The 24,785-nt window shown below is 42.7% G+C and overlaps 1 protein-coding gene across 5 annotated transcripts in view; it reads left to right on the forward strand.

The window, feature by feature from the left end:
* The first annotated feature begins 2,630 nt into the window (after positions 1–2,630).
* Positions 2,631–24,785, forward strand: part of specc1 (sperm antigen with calponin homology and coiled-coil domains 1) — an 87,450-nt gene continuing 65,295 nt past the window's right edge. Inside the window, exons 1-3 of one of the 5 annotated variants that reach the window (XM_048270674.1) lie at positions 2,631–2,675; positions 20,761–20,944; positions 21,635–21,767. In XM_048270674.1, coding sequence (XP_048126631.1) covers positions 20,792–20,944; positions 21,635–21,767 — 286 coding nt within the window. In that variant the 5' untranslated portion in view covers positions 2,631–2,675; positions 20,761–20,791. Of the gene's footprint in view, positions 2,676–5,262; positions 5,421–7,206; positions 7,336–13,624; positions 13,857–14,798; positions 14,910–20,760; positions 20,945–21,634; positions 21,768–24,785 lie in introns of those variants that run through there. The other 4 variants (XM_048270663.1, XM_048270696.1, XM_048270685.1 and 1 more) reach the window with 4 other exon arrangements.

The following is a 24,785-nucleotide window of genomic DNA, read 5'->3' on the forward strand; positions in this document are numbered from 1 at the left end:
TTTTGGTGACTTATTTAGTATCCCTTTAATATTTCAATTTCATTGTGCATAATATAACAAACAAGAAACCACACACAACGCACAACATCAAACTGTAGTATAGTCTGTGTTGGGTTTTGAACCTCACTACAACAGTAATGACACCAGGGGGCACTGTTCACATTCAAAAGAACCCCAAACCCCTGGTAACACACAGTACACTTGGCACTTACAGGGGTCTATTCACTCTAATTTTAAACAATATTGATGAACTATTTAGCACATTTTTACATACAAAGCACCCATACTAACATATCAACTTAAGGTGCTTGTGGGTCTGTGGCACAGACGATGGATAGATGTACTATTATTGATAATATAGTAGTTATTATAATGGTTTTAATTAGCTGGGTCATGACCTTCTGACTACTAATGTATCTTCTACTAGACTGTGTTCTGAAGAGTCTCTGAGGTCATTTTATGCATCTATAAATTCTAGCACAAGACATGGATGGTACAACCAAATGCAATTGAAAATCGACTGTCCATGGTATATTATTTACAAAAGTGGGGATATGATAAGATGTACTTACTTGCCATTATGAACCTCATAATCATCTAATTTATAATTTGAATTTTGAATTGAATTTATTGGCAAACATAAAGACTTGAGTCACAAACCACCAGTACCTTACACTTACACACAAGTGTTTATGTTTTTCTTTTCACCGTAAAAATAACTACCTGCTTTAGCCTCTGGTGTTATGTTTATAGCACAAGGTGAAACAGGCAGTAAATGCCCTGTCTACAACACTGACATAACAGACATGGACCCTACAAATATAGCCATCCTCATATATCTCAAAACAATGTCAAAGTTATACCAATATGCATGGAGTGATCTGTGTAATGAAATAGCAAGTTTGGTTTGAAAAAATCTAGAGGACTCCAAGAGTTAATACCAGTAGGCTGGGAGCCAGGTCCACTTCTCAGGGTGTTTTTTGCTACCTTTTTCACTATTATTTCCTGTTTTCTTATGCCTTGGGCCATCACAAGTTCATAATGACCACCCCCAACTCGGCCTCATTTGGTCTCAGGGGCCAAAAAACACCCTTTTTGAAAAAAGCTTTTGGCGGAATGGTGCAAGAATATTAAGTTACTGCAGCTATTGTGTATCCTGAGTGTGCCGTGGCACAAAAAAGGTTGAAAAACACTGATTCAACTTGTGATGGCCCAAGGTACTGTATAAGATAATAGGAAATAATAGTGAAAAAAGGTAGCAAAAAACATCCTGAGGAGTAGACCAAGCCTATAGATCCGGTGATCCAAAGGATCATTTAGCTGTTTGTGTGACCTAGAAAGCTTGGTGAGAATTTCTGGAGTAGATGTCTCAGCCAGCCCCGACACAGTCTCCTGCAGCACAGTTGGAATCAACTGCAGTGCCATCATTGCATTCACCACTGCTACTCATTACACTGTGTTAGCCACTGTGCTGGAAAAAGCACTGTATACATAGATGTACCTTACTTTACCTTGCAATAAATGAACACATCCTTATACTGTAGATTATCTGTGTCCAGAGTTTCATCTTTTAACTTTTTAATAACCTGGGACATTGCTGTTGGCACACTGTCAGAAGGTCTGATTTTAGCATATTTCATTAGTTTCTGATAAAGTAGGAGAGGAATTATTTCTAAATCCATTACAGAATATTTCAGTTGCATACACACGGATAATGTTGCACCGATTGTCACTCACTCACTAGCTAGCCCATATGGGACCAGCATTGGTGCACACCATTTCCAAACCTACAGTAACATCTGTTCTACAAACTGAACTGAACTCCTCCTTGAATGAGAACTTGAATTTAGGCATCCTGAGCAAACAGCTCCCAATTGCCTTCTCCGGCCTCCATTGGACCAGCAGTTGTAGGAGCCTGGTGACCTCATCCGGAGTTTCACTGAGTTTCACTGAGTTGAGGCCCAGTCTCTCAGAACAAAGACTTCAGCCTCATCTACATTTAAACTGTAAATAAACCCTGCTGCCATTTCATTTCCCCCCTCAGGTCTGAGGACATTGTATGCACGTTAATAACTAGGTTGAGTAAAGAAAATGGTACGGTGGCTTTCAAGGTCATTTTAAGGTCAAACTTAATATTTTTCATTAATAAAAATCTGAGGCATCCACAGTTGTTAATTTCCATGTTGACAATTTAGTAGGCTATCTATGTTATTTTTCAATATGCTAATGAGGCATTATCTCCTTCAAATGCATCAGCTTAATTAGCATTCATTTCCAAAAAATAAATCTTAACATTGCATAAAGGCAGGTTTATAAATATTCTTTCATTTTGTTGACATTAGAGGTGAACTACGGGATTAATTAGGGATATGACATATCGTTCTATGAATGAGAAAGTAGTTTAGGCTACAGTCATTCAAATGTATTTCTTTTTGTTTCGGCAAAATGGTTTGCGTTCCATTGTTTGCGATGAAAGTTTAGTTGGCTTGCCATGTAAGTCTAGAGCAGTTTTGTAAGGGGAACTGTCCTCGAATGTCAGGCTGCAACCTTATAGTGGACTACAGAAACCACAAGTCAGCTCGTTCACTGCACCAAGCACGCGTGCTCCACCTAGTGGACAACTGAAAGTCCCCGTGCTTCACCAACATCATCCCAGCGCATCAACGACTGAACAGGTGAGGACTGCTTTCCTTATTTCAACATTTTCATTCGAAACATGCAATTCACGTTTTACAACCTAGCCCTCATTGGATGTGTGGTATTCTACTATATAGGCATCGCTATTTCGCCACATAACGACGATAAGCAATTTGTAACGTTAGTTCAATAGACTTTTGTTTATGGACGGTTTACCGAGCTAATGTTAACCTGTAACGTTGCTGTCACGTTAGCTTTATGGCGCCAATGTTGTAACGTAGTTGCAGACTACAAAATGTTGCCGACATTGTAATAAAATGAATTTGAAATTGATAGTAAATAGACCTGTACAGAGAAGGGCAGCATGCTGCAGCAAAAGGATGAGCACTAGAAAGCCGGCTGAGTCAAATAGGGACATCTGTCGTTCAACGTAGATGGATACAGCGTGGGTAGATGCGTCGACAAAATCACAGAATTCGAAGAAGCACATTCCGTAGCCTATCACCATAATTCTTATACTGATACGCGAAAAATATTTTTGGGGATTAAGAGGTTAAACTAGCCTATTTATGAAAATTACACAAATATAAATGTTTGACGGTCTTATGATCGGGCTTAATATATTAGGAAAGTTTGTGACACAAGTTTGTGATCTTTTTGCGTCAAATCTCGAGCACCCTACCAGTTGTGCCATAGCATTCCTAAGTCTAATGCACAACACTACAATCGCACAGTTATCTATGAAAATAAAACAGTAGGCTACCATATTGAAATACGCAAATAACGTAAAACCGTAGTCCTATTCAAAACTGCTAGCATAACTAACTGACAGACAATTTAGGCTACTTACCGTATATTCACCAAATGCATGTTAAATACGTGCTTTATTATGTAATACGTGTACTATGCTGTTATCGATCAAATAAATGTACACCATAGTGTGATATGAAAGAAAGTGATGTAAGTCTCAATAATCAAAACCACAAGACAAGGCAGACAGACAAGTAGTCTACATTTATGGTGAGCAGAAATTCCCATCTTCAAAGCAGGATTGCATTGGCATAAAACATCACTTAACAGTTATCACATAAAACAGTTTAACTTGATTGAACTACAAGGCATAACATTCTTGAATTTCCCCTGGGGATCAATAAAGTATCTATCTATCTATCTATCTATCTAAAATAATTTATTATACAAAAATAAAGACTCTCAATGACAGGTGCCTCATAGAGTTAAGTTGAAAACTTCCTGAATTCACTCAGTGTTGAAAGAAAATACAAACAAGCAAATAAAGAAACAAATCACAGAGGGCAATGAAAGGCGAGATTATTTTTCTTTTGGTTTTTACTTCACACACTACTTTCAAAGCAGTGAAAAGTAAAATATCTCCACTCCTTCCTTGGTTATGTGGAAGCTATTTGTAGGTAATTACACCCTTCCCTTTCTCATGACAGACTGTCCAAGAAATGGAAATAGCAAGAAAGTCTTTGGCACTCGAGAGTTTGTTTTTTTATACAGAACACACTGTCCCAGATTGAGTTCCGTGAGCCAGCATGCTAGGCCGTGTGTCAACACAACCACCAGACAGAGTAGGATAGCGTTCAGAGGAAACTAGACTTAGATGTGCTGGAGGACCTTATGACTTTATAACTATCCTTATAATTTCCTGTCATTTCAATTAATACACAGGCTAAAACACCAGACCACATAACTATACAAAGACATTTAAACACATGTAAAAGACTATGGTTGTGGTTGACGTTTATGAGGATATTTCTAATTTGGGTCAAAGTAATTGTTAGCAGGTTTAACTTCAGCTTGGCTTAGACATTGTAGGTAGCCACCTGCTTTGTTCAGTGTGTGGTACCTGTTCAAAATAAACAATTGGCATAGATGTCTGTCTTTTTGGAAGTTTTCTTAATTGCATTGTCTTAATAAGCTAAGCTGGTAGAGACCATCAGAGTCACTACCAGACTGTAACATTAGCTAGGCCTAGTGTCCCAGAAGTGTAGATTCGAGCTGATTTTAAGTTACTTTGTTGAGTACCTGGTTTATGTAAAGAATATTGCTGGACTACGAAAAAGGATGGGTCTTCCTAAGAAGATGTATGCCATACACTTGGGAAGTTGTGTAGAAATGTGCAGGATTCAATAGGATTGACACGCTTTGCCTTAAAGCATAAACCATAATCATTGCATATTTTTTGTATGATGGCTGTGCAGACAACCACTGTAATTTTGTTTGCCTCCTCTAAATGAGTCCTTGTAGGGAAAAACTAAATCAATTACCTAGTCACATTGTGCCCTCTCCTCTGCTGAACTCATTACAGCAACTGGACGTGTGTGCGCGCACACACACACACACACACACACACACATGTATTGTACACACACTCTGAGAGAGAGTCAGTAAGGAAAGGGAATGGAGTGCCTATAAATAGCGTGCACTCTGGGTAGGAGGGGCTGGTCCATCTGTGTGAGGGGAGGATGAGGAGGCTTCTTATTGGCCAAGTGTGGATGCGTGCGTGCGTGTGTGAATCTGTGTGTGGGAGGAGAGAAGGGACGTTTGTTAGAGGACAGAGGGAGAGGGGTCCACCTGCCTCATACGTCCTCAGCAGCTGGGCACGTGAAGGGACCGCTCTTGTTAGCGCAACAAAGGGAAGCACGTGGGTTTTGTTGTGTTTTCTTTGGGGAGATTTGTGTGTCATAAAAGAATTCTCAGACGTATCAATATCTCACCAGGATTCTGGGTCTCCTTCGTGGACTAATGTGATATCATCGGTATGTACTGTAGTGTTTTCCATGTCTGTTTGGCTGTCTGGTTTCAGATGTTTCTGTGGACCAAGTTTACATGATTGATTGTGTATGATTTAAGGAACAAAAGCACAGTATTTATAACAAGATAACATATTAACCTTTGCATAATTGCTGACTTTGCTGACTTGATTTTGCTCTTGCTAAATGTCAACAGTGTCAACAGAGAGAGAGAGAGAGAGAGAGAGAGAGAGAGAGAGAGAGAGATTGTGATGAGTAAGGTGAGGAGAGGATGGGAAGCCAATAAAGTGGAGTCACCTTTCTCTGCTGCTGCAGGGTCACATCTATTAGCTTAGTGCTGCTGCTGCAGGGTCACATCTGTTAGCTTAGTGCTGCTGCAGTGATCTCTAGTCCTCACCATCCAACCAGGCAACTCTGCAGCCTTATACATAACAACCCCACAGCATGCCGTTATTACCCCTCTCACACACAAATCCCATGTATATGTTGTGGAACAACTGCTATTCACACAGCGACTTAATCGTGTATAATTACTAGTTTGTAAGAAGATCCATTCAACATTTAAATGTAAATGTAAACATGTATGTAGCATACAGACTGGACACCTAAATAAAAGCTCAATAAATTGCTTTAAGGTCAGCTTGAAAAGGGTATATGTTTACCATAGCATGGTAAAGGCATGAGGACTACAGAAAACCACAGCATAATAATATATTTCACATAGCAATGATACTAAACATAGACAATGACTATGTTGTAACAGAGGTCAAAGTAACTCAGCTGCACAGCATTTTTTTTTTTTCTTAGAGCTCCAGTGTATGAGTAATCATTCTGCCAGCTTGTGTGTCAGCATAGTCTACAGAACAACATTTCTTCAACATGGAGATACATCAGAAAGGGCCATTCAAAAATAGACCTGGAAAAGATAGCAAAGACTTGCAAAATGTCAAGCCGCATTTGTACTACAGGTGCAACCATCTCATGGCTTTCCATACTCTAACTGGTTATTGTTGAAGCTGTGCTCATGGTGTTGTAAAGAATAAGACCATGGTTAGTTTGCCATGACACCACCAGTACTCCAGCATGGATGAGCTACATGCCACGCATTGACCTGTCACCTGACAGAACGTAGCACATAGAGGGTTTGTGTGAAAGGCCATAAACACGTGAGGTGCATGAAGGCATGATTTTTTCACCTGACCCTCGGTATGACCAACAAACAAATTAGCTTAGCTTGCGTGTCCAGCAGATGTTTACCTTAGGAATGGGCCCATCTGTTATACAGAAGAGTGAAACTAAAGGTGTGGCACCACACCAAATAAGAGAAACCTGCTTGTTGTTTAGATAGTGTTGTCTGTATTACAAAGGCTATCTGGATCTCAGCTTTAGTTACAATATACAGTAGAATAGGGTGGTAAGAAGAATTGGAGAAATGAGGATGTGATTTGTCTGAAGGGAACAGATGATTTCCCCACCACTCATCCAAGCTAATCACCACTGAATTTAGTAAGCTCCTCTGTACTAATGATTCTGCAAACTTTTGCAAAAGTTATCAAATATTTGGATAGTACTCTCGGCAAACACTCTCCCCAGCGCTCCTCTTGTGACAGTAAGTGTGTCCCCAGCTGTGACTACTCCCTGTGCCCTCTAGATCTGTGAAGGAGGAGCGAGGTCTTGGCTGGGTTGGTTGTGAGTGGCACGTCCTTGCTCAAGCTGAGGCACTAATTGCAGAGATAAGGGCCGTCTGGGAGAGAGCCTCGCACCAGTTTGGCTCTGTCTCTCAGAGAGCACTTGCAATGTCTCTTCATTAGCTTATATGTCGTGCCTCTGCTGCAGTTTATGGGATATTTGTGGGAATTTGCTTGATTTTGTTTAGTGAACACTGCAAAGCTGCTGTTTTGAGGCTGAGACAGAAACAAAGGTATTTACAATACTTTGGGTTGTCTTCTACACATTGACTGACATTGGAAATGCTTCAAAGGAAGAACAGGGTGGATTTCGCGTGTGTGTGTGTGTGTGTGTGTGTGTGTGTACTGTAGCTGAAAGTATTTAATCTTGGGTTCCAAAAATATCCCCCTAAACGAGTTGATGGATAATATCTCTTTGAACTTTTTCTGCTTCTGCTTCTGTTGTGTGTTATTCCATGTTCTGAGAACCGTATCACATTCCATGTATGCCTAATGTCATTCTGTCCTTCTGTAAATGCCATATTGGCCGTAGCAAGCTCTTTATGACTGATGGACTGTCTAGTATTTCATGCCGGGGCTGACTCCATCATAATATTGTTCTCTATAATTTAGCCTATTAATCCATTTTTTTCACATAAAACAGCCTTCACAGCCTATTTTACTCTTGCAAATTCAACTTGTAATAGGACTATAAATGGTCATGTGGTTTCTCAGTCTTGTGAAGAGGGAAAAGTGAAGTATGTTTTGTATTTAAGTGTTTTGTGATGAGAGATAGTCTGGGTGCTCTGAGCTCATGGGCAGCGCCTCACTATTTGGCGGGCCCGGTTCGTGCCACTGGAATGTGCAGAGGAAATGGACTGCATACTCGCCATGCAAATCACACTCGGCCTCAGTAACTGTTTGGAATGCGTATGTTGCAGATGTCTTTCAGGAACCGTCTGCATGAGAATTGAGAATATGGTCGTCATGCACTGACTGGAGCAGAGCTTAAAAGGGCCTTTCATATGAAGTGCTCGGGCTCTCTGATGCTCTGCGTACTCTGTTTGCATTCTCACAGTCTGCAGTGTCTGCAGTGACCCAATTCTGAGGTCCCGGAGGTGATGGCAGTGGTGTTCTCAGGGGGCAGTGAGGGCGGTGAGCCATTCAGCCTGAAGTGCCCAAAGTCATGTGTAGTGGGTCATTATGCTTAGCATTGTCGTGCGATAGGCTACTTATTCAGGGCTTTACCATCCTTTTTAAGTCAAACAAGGCAAACAGGTTTCACCCTGCGACCCTGTATTGCTTTTGGAGTCAGCGGCACAAGAGGTTGCAGTTCTGCTGAGGTTATGAAGTAGAAGGACCAGCTATCTGACCACAGCATCACGCTTTTGGGAAGCCCACACCTAAGAACATCAGATAGCCTAGCCTTTACCAACGCCCTTAGATATTATCAAAAGCATGCTGCCTCGGTATGCAGTGAAGGGAAAGACTCTTTATGGGGACAGGATTTGCCTGTTTGAAGAGTTACCACCTTTGTAACACGATGGAGACTTTTAAAGGGCTGAGACCAATGTGTAGAGTACATGACGTACATGGCACATGAATTAGGATTCTGAGAATGCCTGTTTAGGGTTGGACTACTACCATTGGATTAGAAAACGATCCAATAGAGGGTCCTTCATACAGTATGAACAGTTGGTGTTAATTTAGCAACGATGTGTGAATAAATCAACAGACTGGAACAGTCTTAGTTACAGTATTTTCAACAAAGCATTTATTTTTTTATTGCTGTACTTCATCTGTAGTTAGACAGTTATTAAATAAAGCCTGCAATTATATTGTGTAATTATATTGTTCCGTCACTGTTTTTCATAAAGGCAATTAAGATTGTCAAAAATGTTAACAATTCTGTGGTGTGTCACGGGCCACGGCTATTAACAGTAGTCACATTGCTATGATTCCTGTGACTTGAACATCAGCTGGTTGTGTGGGCGTGATAATGACATGTGATGCTACAGTATGCAGTGGCTGAGGCGTCAGTGTCACATTAACTGCTTAAACGATCGCTGACACTATCTGTGGAACCTTATTGTTCTCGCCAGTTACGAGTCGTATGGATAGTTAATGTATATACAGATTAACAATGTTAATGTTTTTATTTTATTTATTTTTTTAAATTTTTACTATATTTAAAGTCCCTTGCCATCGGACTTAAATCCAAGGCCCTCTGTTCCCTCTTTATCTCTGCTTGTGGAGCCCCATGAGATGTGACTGATGTAGGCTTATTGGTTGACAGTGTGCATCCAGGAAGCTGTTGCGTGTGGGTGAAAGATGCAGCCCTGGGCATAAATTATGCATACACTTTTTTTGGCTCGCTGTCTTTTGTTGTGAACTCGCCAGTAGTTTTACTCCAGATGAAGGACTGGACTGATGGTCCTGCAGCACTGAAGTGTCAGTTTCCCATTTGTGCTGTGTGAAGGCGCAATAGAAAAGATATCCCAGATATAGGATGGAAGGGGATTGGACCTGTCGAAGGAGCCAAATGTTAACTCAGCTTTTCTCTTCACTCCCCCCGCTTTTGCTCTCTCACTTTTGATCAAAGAAAATGCTGATAAAAGCTTAAACGGCCTCTTTTATACTGAAGCCGTTTTATATTCTGCACCCAACATGCCTGTTTAAGCAGAAAAGTGTAGTATGATGAAAAGAAAATGGTGGTTTACCTGCTTAACATTTCTGACTGTAGGCTACAGTCTGATGACAATAATATTGTGATGTTCTGTAATATTGAGTTATTATGGCCACTTTAAAGCCAGCCCTTTCAGCAAGGGTCCATGTTTTCAAAACCAGTGAATCTGTAGGGGATATCAAGAAAAACATGGGCTTAGGGGGTCATATTTTTCCCTTGTGAAAGTAGCTTATACACATTTAATGTGTAGAACAGGAAGTTACAGGATGTTTATTTAGTAGAATAACACACACATAGCATACAAAATAATTATATTGGGTGTAAGATCATTTGGAACACAGAACTGTATCAAAGTACGTCTGCAGATATTCAGTATTCCATTTACTCCACTGACATACACAATACTGAACGATCTATGAACATAGCGTTATATGTCATAATGGCCACTAACTGCTGTGAGCTCAATCAATAACGAGTCCTCTTTGACTTCCTGCACTTTCACATCCTCTTCCACTGATGAGGGGCTTTTGGGAAAACTCAGCTCTCGTCTCTCACCACAGGGGTCGGGGGAAGAACGGGGCTGCTCACTTCCTGATTCACTTTATAGTCCTCATGCCTTAGCACTTTAAACACACCAAGCCCACCATCAGGCCAGGTGCTGAACACATGCAGAGGACTCGCTGACACAGCACAACTGAGCAATTGACATTATTCTCAATCTCAGCCCTTTTCCCTCAAAACTTTTCTCAGAACTCTTTTGCCTGAACTACTAAGCCTATGTCAGGTATTAATAATTGTTTTTTAGCCTTTTTTTCTGGCTTAGGCAGGTTTTTGGGGAGATATTGTTGAAGTGATTAACAAGGTCTGTAGGCCTACAGTATGCGAATCTTGGGTGAGATTGTCTAATACCTAAGGTCTCCTTTGCATTGCAGCTTCAATTATATCCCTCATTTTGTCGCTTTGGATAAAAGCGTCTGCTAAATGAATACATGTAAATGTCTAAATGTCTTTTATTGAGAGCATCTCATGAGCATATGGATGGCCTGCCACCATGCCACAATTTGTAGTGTTATCCGCAGGATTTTGGTGAGGGTTTACTCAATGGGCTCAAAATCCAGTTTGATTCAATGTGTTCTCCATCCTCTCATCTGCAGTGGCCTCGAAACACCAACCACATAGCCACGCCAATCGGAGGCAAGCAAATGTTCTCTTGATTTATCTGGTTTGTGGTAATGTCAAACCAAAAGCAAAACATAAATAGCGAGGTCTTGTGGAGCTTTTCACTGCACAGCTTCGCTCAGAGTAATGGGAAATACCCCTGGAGAAGTGAAACCCTCCAGTAAGGCAGAAAGAGAGTTCCAGTAAGTGAGGTGTGTGTTTTTTTGTTATTTTGTGGGAATGTAGAACTTAAGTGAACGGTTTCAGAGTGACTTTTATAGGCAGCTTTGGAAGGCTGAGTAAGACAGAGCTGGAGCAAGAGGCTCGTACTCCACACATGACCTTCCTGATGGGAGCTGATTGCCTTTTTCCTAAAGTGAAGCCAGCTTCCCTCCTCCCACCCAGGCACACCGCCACTCCGCACCGCCACGCAGCGGATAGAGACGGAGCACAGCTCTGGCTTAGTCTTCTATTCTTTGGTCTCTTCAACTGTTCGTTCAGATGAAAGCGTAGGCAAAGTAATTGGAGTATTTGTAATGCTGAGAGGCCTGGTCTGACCACAGTTGTGGTTCTCACCTGCTTCAGTACCAACAGAACACCAGGGAAGCTGAAAACAATGTATTTCCTGTGAAGTCTAGGCTCAGTGTTCAACCCTACTTCAACAGATGACATCACTGAACAAATATGCCTATCCCAAGGGCCTAGCATGCTGTGTGTGAATTGATCAAATTAGTCCCTAGGCTTTAAAGAAACTCTCTCCATTCAAAGAAGAAATTGTGTCCTCCTGTCTGTTTTCCTGTCTACTGGAATGCCTTGCCTGGGAGTTTGTGCCAATAAGGATTAGATCTGCTGCTCATGTGAGCAGTGTAACACCACTAGACTCTCGCTCCTCAAGCTCCTCTCATGTTCCCTTTTACACAACAGGTGGGCATGGGCAGACAAACAGTTGCCTTGCTGGCTGCTTGCCCATTGTGTGGCAGCATGTTACTGTAGATGTTCACTGTAGCCTCTGAGCGACCCCTGTCAAAGTCCTTAGTCGCACGTGTCCACTCAGTGGCCATCTTGTTGACTCTTTGTAAAAGTATTTTACTCATGTTAGATGGTGTCCTCTTGATTGGAGTAACCCTTCCTGTCCCAGTTGGATTTAATCGCATCAATGAATTACGTAGATTGTGAAAACTTGATGGTATACCTGATTGTGTTTAACTAGTTTGTTTAACTAGTGGCTTAGTAACTAATTTAGCCAATTACAATTTCATGAAAAGTTACAATGGGCTGGTAAGAGGCACTGCAATGAATGGTGATGACAAATAGATGATTTGCTTTGATTTGTCTTTCCCTGCTTGTATTATAAATTAAATGCATATCACACTCCTGTCTGTTCTAGTTAGAACAATGTTCTATAAATTGGTATGGAGTTTGACTTCTTGTTGATATGTCCTGAAATAGCCAGCATCAGTTCTGTTGAAAGATGAGAGATGTTTTCCATACATTGTTCAGTTGCTGATGTCTATCTGTATTGAATGAATGAATGCTGTTGAATTGATGTGATATTTATTCATCAAAACTAGAGTGACCCATATGGGCATATCAGGCTTGTTGTGTGTGTCCCATGTTCAGCCTACTGTAGCCTTGTTAGCAGAAAGTCTGCATTTCACTTAATCAGGTTTGAAATCTGCACGCGCAGGGTGTAAAACAGGATGCGGCTGCTTGTAAAGCTCTCTTAAAAACACTCCGTCATTAGCGGCGCGTTGGAGCGACCTTTTGTGTGGCATGGGGGCGTGCTAAGCTCGAGTTCCCCCTTTTGACGCCACGCCACTAACGGCTGCCTTTGTAAAATGTGAGCCGTTGAGCGGCTTCTAAGACTGCCCATATTTTCTTCGTCCTTGGCATTTCTGAGGCCTGCCGACTTAATTGGGGAAAATGGAAAAGCTGGAAAAAGTGTGTAAAGCGTTTCTTCTCCTTCTCTCTCTCCTCCTCTCCTCCTCCTGTACTCCACTAAGAGCTTGCATGACACACAAAGACTGGCTTTGTCAGACCGAGCTGAGGCCAAGAAGGGTTATGTGGGAGTCTGTCCACCCACCTAAGTGGAGTCTGGCACATCAGCTAGCCTATCCACTGGTCAGCAGGGAATGAAACCGTAAATCAAAAGCATGAAGCAAAGTCTAATGAGTGACACAAAACCTGCCTCAATGAAATTAAGTTTACTCTGCAAGGCTATGATTGTGTTTCATGGGTTGCCACTCATCAGGGTCTGATGTGTGTTATGCACTAAATCACTTAAAAGTCCATGTGTCAGGCCAAGTGGTGAAAAATAAAAAATAAAATATTTTAATTTAAAAAGAGATTTTCATAGCAACCTTAGTTAGGTGAGTATGCTATGGTGTGTAATCAACATCAGATGATGTCTTAACAGAGCCTAAACTTCAAAAATGGGAAATGTTGCACTTCCTGAAAAATGGTCTGGAAAAATGGTGTGAGATGAATGGAAACGTTTGCCATTCTTCCCCATCTCTCACTCTCCCACTCTCTTTCTCTCTCTCTCCCTCTCTCTCTCTGTCTTTCTCTCGCTCTGTCCTTCTCTCTCTGTCTCTCTCTCTCTTTCTCTCTCTTTCCCTCTCTCTCTCTGTCTCTCTTTCTTTCTCTCTCTCTCTCTCTCAGACACACACACACACACACAGCAGGCAGCCAGCTTCCTTGTCTTGATCTCAGTGTGAAGGCAGTCAGCAGTAGTAGTTGGCCCTGGGTCTGCTTAAGGCTGTCTTATCAGGACTGCTGCATGGGCACATCTGCCCTCCGAAGCCGTTGGGCTCTTCTGTGGGCTGCATGCTGAAGTGTGAGCAGTCCAGACTCACACACGGCCGGGGTCTTCACACAGCACAGCACTCAGGGATCTCTTTACCACTGCGGCACGCCGTGTTTTTCTCCTCTGTGAGTATTGTGTAAATCTTGCCGCATTTTTTTTCCTGAAGTGTGTTCCCCTCACTTTCTGTCTCCCTCTTTTTGTTTTTCATCCTTGCTATGCGTGCATTTCTCTCTCTGAGGACATCTGCTGTTGTGATCTGTGAGGCACTGGCTCTAGATTTGTGTTGGAAACGTTATGTGTGTGTGTATGTGTGTGTGTGTGTGTGTGTGTGTGTGGGGGAGAGAGATAGAGAGAGAGACAGAGACAGACAGTAACTGTGTGTGATCTCCAGTTTACTCACCAGAGACTGTGAGGCCTACAGGGCTTCACAGAAGCATTGTTTTGACGTATCTGAGAATTCTAGCCTGTCAAGAGTTCTTTTCCAAAGTTTTGCTTATGGTGTGATTTTGCCTCCACATGAAAGCTGTTGTAACATACCATGCTACTCTTGTCTTTTGGGGAACTCTTAAAAATGGGACTTAAATGAACAGACTGGCCACAGCCCTGTGAGGCCCATTAGAGGATGTGATGAAGCAGCTTGATATTCAGCTCAACATCCTTTCTGAAGACCCTTGCCAAACCATTCAATCAGCTCAGAACCTCTGAGATGTAGCCCAGGGAATGTTAACACAAGTTAAGTAGCTGCTGCCCTTTTAAGCCACTTCTTTGTCTTTTAAATGACAAAGTAAAGCAAGGCAAAGCAATGCCAAAAAAGCCTGTTCTGCTGAACACTGCAGTGCTTGTTTTGTGCTGAGAGTTTGTTTAAAAGCACAAGTTTAGAGCGTATTTATGACAGAATAGCATTGAAGCCTAACATAAATGCAGTGGACATCAACAGTCATGTTTGACGATGGATTTTATCTCACAAAAGATTTAAAACTGAAAGTAGCATTTATTTTGGCCACGATCTTCCTCTCTCTCGTTCCTCAAAAAGCTCTGACAGGATGTTGAGTTTAAGATAAACATTGCGTCATCATGACTGAAGTCGGTTTAATTCCTCTGGGTGTTGGGGACTCTTTCAAACCTGACTCAAAGCAGCACTGCGGCACATCATCCGTTTATTACAGAGTGTTGCAGAGGTAAGAACCACCACTATCATCATCATGCATCAACACTTTTAGTCAACCAGTCAGCCTGTACTTCCTCTTACAGTTTTGGTTGTCACAGATATCGTCTTAAGGACCACAGAGTAGTGGGTGTGTAGGACTCGGTAGTGATTTGTTTATCCTCTTCTTTGGTGTGGGAATTCGGTGCGGTGTATGGGTTGTAGCGAAAACCAGGTGTGAGAGAAACAGAAAGCAGACACCTCCATAGATGTCACGAGTGGAGCTGGCCTACTTACTCATTAGTCTGACACCGTTATCCAAAGCCACATTCATACAGCTAGCAGCACAAGGGCCAGCCTCCCCAGAGAGACTCAGGGTAAAGTACCTTGCTTGCTATGGGCACAATAGTGGCCAACCAGGAATTGAACCCACAACTTTTTCTGGCTACTGTATGTTAGCCCAGCTCATTCTCCACTCACTATCACTGCAGTAGAGCTGTCAGAATCTGGCTGGTCCTCTAAAGTGAGGGTGTAACATGCTGATATTTGGGCATACTGTGCTCTACACACTTTGATGTAACTAGATAGTTTTCACAGTGAAAGAAAGAAACAATATTGCTTTACTTTAGACTGTTTTTTAAACACCATTACAATCTACAATGCAAACTTCAGTGCAACTAACATATCCACTTACTGAGGTAGAAAATTCTTGAGTCTTGGTTGAAGAATAAAAATGCATTAGAAATGAGCTCTGGCAACAAATAGAAATGAGTGGTAAACAAATATCTTATATGCTGTTCCTTCTAGCTAAGATGGAAACTGTTGAATATGTCTTCTGAAACTGAGTGTTTCCGCAAATAGCATATTGCTCAATTTAAGTACGTGAGTCATCCGGGTGAACACATTAACTTTCATATTGTCATGGAGACATTAGCTTGTTTGAATGTGACTGCATTTTACAGTACTGTTCAATGCTCTTTAATTTTCCTTTACATCTATGTAGCCTATGTTTTTAGCAATCCATCAGTTCAATTTTGCTTTGTGTTTGTTTACTGACAAAGAAAGGTCCAAATCTTATTCTGTATAACAGGGGCTTCTTTTGGCTTTTTTCTTTAAATCTGTGTATGTTTTTGATAAGAATTTCATCATCACATTGACTTGACTGTTAGAATCAGCTGTTTTTAAAAATTGGAATGTTTAATTATCCCCATCCTTCAGCTCAAAGCGTCCTGGGCCTGCATGAGGACAGGTTACGATTAGCATAGGGGACCCACCAGGAGAGGCACACATGATCCTACATCAAAGGCTTTGCTTTCCAGGGCATAACCGTTTGAAAGGGCATCACTGTTACTTTGAAACATCCTGAGTCCTAAGTCCACAGAACACCCTTTCATTACTTTTTTGAAGACCATTTTAAGTCATTAACAGAATTTTATGATTATCATAAACGCTAGGCTTGCAATGGCTAAGACATGTGAGGAACACAGGGAGAGTTGTGTAGCAGTCGTCCACATTTATGTTGAGTCTTAGTCGCTACAGATTTCAGGAACAGAGGCCGAAATCTTATGTTCTTGTTCAGGCCTCACTTTTTATCTGCTTTTTTTTAGGAACTACTACACACATCAGAAATACTGACTGAAGCAATGTAATTAAATACGCAGCCAGCCTAGTACTTATGGGTGTGGTCACTCAAAAGCCATATTCCATTTTTCAACTTTTTTAACTAATGTTGTTGAAGCAGGGGAATTTGACAGGATACTCTAAATATAGCCAAACCACAGTCCGCTGTGCAGTTTTTACTTCCTGCCAGATAAGTTACATGGGGTGCATGCTTTCTGTAAAGCTTAAGTAGCCTTAAAATGTGATGATAAACTAATCTGAATAACAGAGAGTCTGTAAATGGTTGTTATGATAGCTTTATGATTTTGCCTAGATGTTAACCTCCTGGGCCATATGGATTTGTTTTACATATGGAGTTACACTGACATTTTATTTTCTCTGCTCTGATGTTTTATACTGTATATTAATTAAGAACCTGTTTTGCAAAGTAGGCCTTATCCTACTAGGACAAAACTGTAAGCTGAAAGGGATGTGTGCTAGTGTTACACAGTTTACATTTTAGAAAATGTGTCCTTGTAAGTTGCCTGGGTCGAAAGTCTACACTAGATCAGAAACACCTCCTTAATCTGATTGAATAATCTACCTGACATGACATAATCTACGCGACCTCAAGCAAAGTCTCCAAAATGTATTTCCATTTCGGGCCCTCACAGAGACTCGTGCTATAGTGGCTTGTTCCGTGCTGTGATTCAGATGAGGCTTTTATCTGGGTCATTTTATTTGGGACTTGCTGGTGGATAATTGGCCTGGTTTTTCACAGAAATGTTAGGTTGTCTGTGGAACACTTTCCTCTACAAAGTAAGAGTGTAAGTGTGCGCATGGTGTTTAAATTATGCCTGGCTTTTCTCTGCAGTATAATGTAGTATCGTAATCTCAACTCTCCTTCCTTTAAAAGAAAGAAGCCTGAAACATCTGATCAGAATGTGATCACACACTCTCTCTTGCAACAGAGCACCTTCTTTGAGGGTTATTTGTAATTCCCTTTCCCCCCCGCTTTGCTGATGTCTTAAAATAGTCAACCCAGTGAGTGTGCCAGGGCTGCTGATAGGGGCTCTTTTAAAGTGCTGTGCCCGTGAGCTGGCTCTGTTCTCTCCTCTCTTCTCTCTCAAGTGCTGCTGTGTCCTCCTCGCGCTGGAGGCTGCGACGCTGGTGCTCAGCTCCTCCGTCACATGACAGGACAAGGCCCTCGCACAGAGGAGCCCGCTGTGTGCTGTAATAGATAAGGACCTGCGGCCCTCCTTCAATTAACTCAGCGCTCCGCACCCATCCAGGGCCGGTTGGGCTCGTCTGGGCTCCACTAAGCTAACTTCAGGTCACCTCGGCCCAGTGCGTTAGTGTTGGGTCGCAGCCAGCGCTGTGTGAATGCTGAGTTTAGAGCTCTCGCTTTTCCCTCTCAGGGCCAGGGATTAGGTCATGCTTTGCCCCAGACCAGGTACACACACACACACGCATGCTTTGCCCCAGACCAGGTACACACACACATGCTTTGACCCAGACCAGGTACACACACGCATGCTTTGACCCAGACCAGGTACACATATGCATGCTTTGCCCCAGACCAGGTACACACATGCATGGTTTGCCCTAGACCAGGTACACACACGCATGCTTTGACTCATTTGTTGGGGCTGCTTGAATGATGCCCTTCAGAGCTCCTTATTTACCACTCACATCGACTGTTGTGAACAAACAGCTCTTCAGAGCATGTTGGCTGGAATCGAGGTTGTTTTCCTGGAATTCCTGAAGCTCCGTTTCTGTATGCTGTGTTGTTTTACTAATTTATTCTGGTGAATTTTGTATTATAACTATCTATTGTTTCTTGCAAACAAATGTTGTAAATGTTGTAAACAAATGTTGTATTATAACTATATATTCTGCAGAAACATAAACAAATGTTGTATTATAACTATATATTCTGCAGAAACATAAACAAATGTTGTATTATAACTATATATTGTGCAGAAATATAGAATCTAGTCTGTTCCGCCTTTCAGTTCCCTAAAGACAGACAGATTTGGCTGTTGTTAGGCTATACATTCAAACCTACCCACATTGTCAAAGTTGCCATAGAAACCTGGATTGTACTGTAACTGTTTGTGCAGCAGTAATAGCTATTTTATGTAGCCACCAGAATTAAGCTTTGTGAGTAGGAGGCACTAGTAAAGGAGTGATTGAGACAAACAGAGTGATGTGACCTTAGGCTTTTGAGACATCTTGAACCCTTTTAGTAGAGAAATATGTCTGTAGAGCAGTAGATCCTTTTTTTCAGTAGAAGCTGGTGGGAAGCTCATGTGGGGAAGCTCATGTCCTTCCAGCTGATACATTTTTCACTTTGATCCTTGTGGGATCTCTCATCAGATTTCTACAATGAAGATGAAAGGCCAGAGATCGCCATCATCTCCTAAATTGGAGTCACATAGATGAAGTCCAATCCATCAGAGTAATAGCCTCTGCTCCCAAGTGATTCTGTGACCAAATTGAAAGAATCCTCCATCTGACTGTTAATGTGTGTGTGTGTGTGTGTGTGTTTGTGTGTGTGTGTGGCCTTTTGCGTACCCTAGGATTCCGATCAATGAGGCCTTACTACAGGAAACCCCGAGCAGAAGCCTGGAAATCCCATTAGTGTGTGTGTGTGTGTGTGTGTGTGTGTGTGTGTGGTGGGTGGGCGGTGGTGGGATATGCACTTTCTCTTCCCCTCCTTACTACAATTCTGTTCTTTCTTTCTCTATCTCTGCCTGCTTTGCTCCCTTCCAATATCTGTCTGTTGTTTGTGTGCCTCTATGTTTGTCTGTTTACATGTGTATCTCATTACCTTGTGCATCTCTCTGCCTCTCCCCAATCCAGCATCTCTCCCCCTCCCTCTCCTTCTCTCCTCTTACTGAAAAGCATTAGCCTGGGCCTTCGCTAACTAGCCACCTGCCACTTCTCTCACGTTACCTCCCCTTAAGTGCTATCATTATCATAGCTAGTGGCCTGCTCTCAGACTCTCAGTAGGAGTGAGATAGTCAGTCAGGTCTCGTCAAGCACTGATGGATGACTAAGACGGCTTTGAGCTCCATTAGCAGGCCTGTGAGTAACCCCCCCCCGCCCCCACACACACACACACACACACACACACACATACACACTCCCCTCCCCATGCTGACCCGTCATGGTCAGGCCAATGTGTTATCAGGTGTGTGCTGCCCTGCTGGGGCTTCCCTGGGTCTGACAGCGCTGCACGGAGAGAGGCTCAGATGGGAGAGAGGCTCAGATGGGAGAGAGGCTCAGATGGGAGGCTCCGTTTTCTCCAGCACTTTGTCACAGGAGGGATCAGGGCTGGTGGTGGGAGGGAGCTGCTGGTGTGAACTTGATTGCTGCCGTTTGCTTATCTGTGTGTGTGTGTGGTTGTCTGTTTGTCTGTGTGTGTCTGTGTGTGTGTGTGTGTGTGTGTCTGTGTGTATGTGTGTGTGTGTCTGTGTGTGTGTGTGTCTGTGTGTGTGTGTGTGTGTGTGTGTGTGTGTGTGTGTGTGTGTGTGTGTGTGTCTGTGTGTCGCTTTGTGTGCAACTTTCTATTACTGAAGAACCAGTTATTGCCTGGAGATGTGTTTGTAATGTGTGTGGGGTCAGAATGAAATCCTAAGCCTGTAGTCACATTTGTGAGGACACATTCAGTGCTCTGTGTGTTTCCCCCTTTTTCTCACATATTGCTCTTGTCTCTGTGTGTGATTCCTTCTCTTGAGGCTTTTTGTTTTTGATTCATTTTGATGCAGACTCATTCTGCTGAAGCGTTACATATCTGACATATCACTGTGTAATCACATATTACTAGTCATTAGACATTAGGGAGTTTGGATCTAAAATTGGTGAGCTACCTACAGTACATCATGTAAAAAACCTTGCAAAAATCTTGGCGCTGCAGTTGGTGCTGATGAAAGCTTGCTAACATGCTAACGTGGGGAACGTCAGATGTATCTATCTGTCATTTACATGACCATGTCTGTCTTGAGATTACACAAACAAAAGTTGTTGCTAATAAAAAACATTCCTTAAAAAGATGTCAAATTGTTGTGTATTATTGCTTAAGTGTTATATGACACATATAAATAATTTGGCCTCACCCTCCATAGTCCTCCTACCCTGTTCACACATTCTCAGGATCCCCCATGAGGATGCTTTTAATAGAACGCTACTTTCAGATTCGTCCCGTTCCTCTCCACTGACTCCTTGCGTCTGTTATGTCCTCTGTGTGTGTGTGTGTGTCTATATCTATCTCTCTTCTGCAGAGTGAGGCAGTGAGCAACACTCAGAGCCGCCATGCTGAGAGGGGCGGCCACCACCAAGACCCCGCTGGCCAGGGCAGGGGCTTCGGACCGGAGTCAGGTGCCGTCCTCTCTCTCCGCCAACGCCATGAAGCCCTCCCGCCTCCTCAGCTCCCACTCCCAGACCCCAGAGCAGCGCTTCAGCAAGGTAAGAGCCCGCGCAGCAGGCCTCTCCTCTGTGTATCTGCTCCATAGCCAAACTGATTTGGGAGATTCTTAATCTTGTTACTACTCAAATTGATGCTGTTTCTGATGTACCTAAAAAGTGTCAGGACATTTTTTTTGGCCTGCTCAGATATAGAATATCCGACAATTATCTGGAATCTGACACTTAGCTGGAATATATGACAATTCCTGTCAATTCAGGATGCACGATGCAGTCTGATTTTCTGGATTTGGATGACAAAATATATAAATTATAAACTGGTTCTATTTGGATGTATGAGATAATATGTGCATCCAGACTGATGATCCCGAGTAACTGGGGATTGTCATTGTGCATCTGATCATCTGGTCACGTTATTGAGTATAAGTATCAGTATATATTTTTTTTTGATCCCGTGAGGGAAATTTGGTCTCTGCATTTAACCCAATCGGTGAATTAGTGAAACACAAACAGCACACAGTGAACACACAGTGAGGTGAAGCACACACTAATCCCGGCGCAGTGAGCTGCCTGCTTCAACGGCAGCGCTCGGGGAGCAGTGAGGGGTTAGGTGCCTTGCTCAAGGGCACTTCAGCCGCGGCCCACTGGTCGGGGCTCGAACCGGCAACCCTCCGGTTACAAGTCCAGAGTGCTACAGTAACCAGTGGGCCACGATCTGTGTGTTTGTTGCAGATGAAGAGGGCAAGTAGTGATGATGCCCTGGCCAAGCCTGCACTGGGACAAGTCCCACGCTCCCGCATGAGGAAGACCGTCACGTCAGGAGCCATTTCTGATCTGGCTGATTCTAAAATCCGCACCACCACAGGTAAGACAAAACACACACACAAACACACATTGATTTGCACACACAAGCACACACACACACACACACACACACACACACACATATACAGTCTTTACACTCAGTACACATGTCTGCATAGTGCGTACTGACACACAGACACACACACATGCACACGCACGCACACACACACACTCACGCACACATACACCCTTCCTTCCTTTTTCATTGTTTCTTAATTGCCTTTAAATGTGGTTGAACATGGAGGCATGCATCCCCTTTTTACCTGAGGTGTGTTTTAAATGCCATCCTGCAGGGTCAGACGTGGCATGGGAACTGTATAGCCCAGACTTCTATCTCAGCCGCCACACTTTCCCATCAAATATTATACTTGGCAAAGCAGAGGTGCTGAGTCTGCTCTAAACAGAGCCTGTGTCTGCCATGTTTTGGTATGTTATTGTTTAATTGTTCCATGGTGTCGTAAACTGTTATTTCTTCTAAATCTGTTATCAATGACTGCCAGGCAGGGGGCTAGTGCCATGTGCTTGTGAACTTGAAGTTGACACGTCAGAGAGGAGTTATTTTTACGGCCACTAGGGGGCCACAGCGGATCGTTCCTGGACTGATGGGCCTCCTTTGGCCACGTTCGTCTCTCTGTAAACACTTAGATGTTCATCTTTAGAGTTTCATATCTGCCGTGCAGCTGTGCATCTGTTGAAACACAGTGTTCAGGTGACGAGGTGAACGCTCTCTGAAGCGTATTTTCCACGTCTTTGAACCGCTCGCTGCTTGCCAGGGGATGAGTGCCGGTGTTTGTTTGGTTAGAGTGTCCTGAAAAGAGGCCTTTGAACGGAGGCCATTTTTGTGTGAGATAATAAGGAAAGTATGACTTTTTGTTTCCAGAGTTAGTGTGTGCGTGACCACTTTGATGAGCACGCCTGGCTATTGTCCTCCTATAAAAAGGGTCATCCTTTTGCTCACAAGGGAATACTTTGAACGCCAGACAGGTCTGACTGGACCATTGTGTACATGTTTGTATGCCTTTTCATTTTTATCATATAATATCTTAAGAAGATAACCACAAAGTTCAGTGTTGGGTCAGTGTTAATCCCTGTGGACAGAGAGAACACCCAGGAAGGCTTAATGCTCACTGTGAAGGACGGTCCAACAACACAACACACACACATAATTACCTACTCCATCACTGTGGTAGGCTATTAGCTCCTTGCCCTTAAGAAAGATGGACTCATTCGTCAAGGGACGTCCTCATTTAGCATCATGGGTCAAGGGTGGAAAACTTACGATTCCCCCTTCTCCCTTCTGTCTGTCTGTGTGTGTGTGTGTGTGTGTGTGTGCGGGTGTGTGTCTGTGTGTATGTGTGTGGGGGAGCCCACTGATAACAGTAATGGAGTAGGGGTCCTTTAATGATGCCTGACGCCTCTAACCCGCCTGTTCTCAGACATTGAGGTTGCCATTGTCTGTAAGAAGAAAGCACGTGGTGCTGACTTCATGTCAGTGGGGGCTGTGCTGCTCATCTCATTAGAGAGGTTGAGTAGACAAAGTCAAAGAGTGTGATCCCACGTGAACCATACAATTATGTGATGCACACATGTAGTTATCCAGCTCAAGTGCTGTTATTGGATAATTAGCTGTTGAGGAACAGTGACAGCATAGCTTACATTATGTAGGAAGATAATACTGTCATCTTCAAGGAATACATGGCTATCCTGAAGATGAGTGCTGTTCATTTTTGACCCTGTCTAATACTGATAGGCACATGTAGAATGTTGGATTCCAGAATTTCTTTCAATGTTCTAATTACAGTAATCCCAGCCGGCACACGACCGACCTTCAACGTTGAAATATAGGGGAAATAACGTCAGTTGTTGCGTCAATGTTGAAACAATGTTGAAACAATGTTTAATGCTGAATGGTTGTAAAAGGGTATGTAGACAAACATTGAAACAACGTTGGTTGTAAAAAGGTCAAGAAAATCAATGTTGAATTATAGGTGAAATAATGTCATGAAATTTTGGCTCATTATGTCAAAACTTTACACACAAGATACAACACTGGGAAATAAACCATTCACATCTATGTACATCTATGTACATACATCTTTTCTTTCAAAACTCTGATAACAAAATGATACACATCTGCATCATATGAATACACTTTCAGACACTTTATATATATAAAACACTGCAGTCTTTAATTTTCACTGCTTTTAATAGTGTGTAGTGTGCAGGAGCAAGTGTGTTGCAGAAAAGAGCAAGTGTGTTGCAGAATTGCAAAGCAGCGCTTTTGTTTAAGGTATGGTTACACTGTGTTTAAGGTATGGTTACACTGTGTTTAAGGTATGGTTACACTGTGTTTAAGGTATTGTTACAAAAGCTTCAAGTTTTGTTACTTTGGTCTAAGCATGTGTCTATAGTGTTCAAGCAATGGGCAAAAACTGTAACATGGTTTACCTTACCCCTACACAAGAATGAAGCTTTCTGTGTGCGCATGTTTGTTGTGGTCCTCCTGGTCCATGCGTTGACCTTTCTAAATGAGGGTGTGTGTGTGTGTGTGTGTGTTAGGCGCGGGTGAGAGAGTTCTCCCTGTGACTAGTGTTCAGGCTCACGTTGTGCAGGAATGCGTAGCACTTCTGGGCTCGGCATCGTGGCTAAATAGCGTGTGTGGGGTGGAGCTGCCTGTTGTTGAATACCCTACTGCTGCACATTGTTGGGTTGGGTGGTTCGCCCCCACATGACGGTTGGTGCACACTGTCACACGTCAATCAGCCCTCGGGAGGTGTTCATCTTCACCCAGGCAGATAAGTGGTGCCGTCACTCTGAAAATCCATGCTCAATGAATGTGCTAATTTTATAACACCCATTACAAGCCGTCAAATTGTCTGCCAAATGTCAAGAATGCCCTCACATGTTTGCTTTACGCCATTAAAAACAGATGATTTGACAATGTGTTGTTGTCAGTGCCCACGTCAACAGTGTTGTATTTAAGCCTGTGCCCCTACTGTATGTGCGTGTTTGTGTTTGG

Source organism: Alosa alosa, chromosome 2 (assembly GCF_017589495.1).
Source record: "Alosa alosa isolate M-15738 ecotype Scorff River chromosome 2, AALO_Geno_1.1, whole genome shotgun sequence".
In the NCBI taxonomy this organism is placed as follows: Eukaryota; Metazoa; Chordata; class Actinopteri; order Clupeiformes; family Clupeidae; genus Alosa; species Alosa alosa.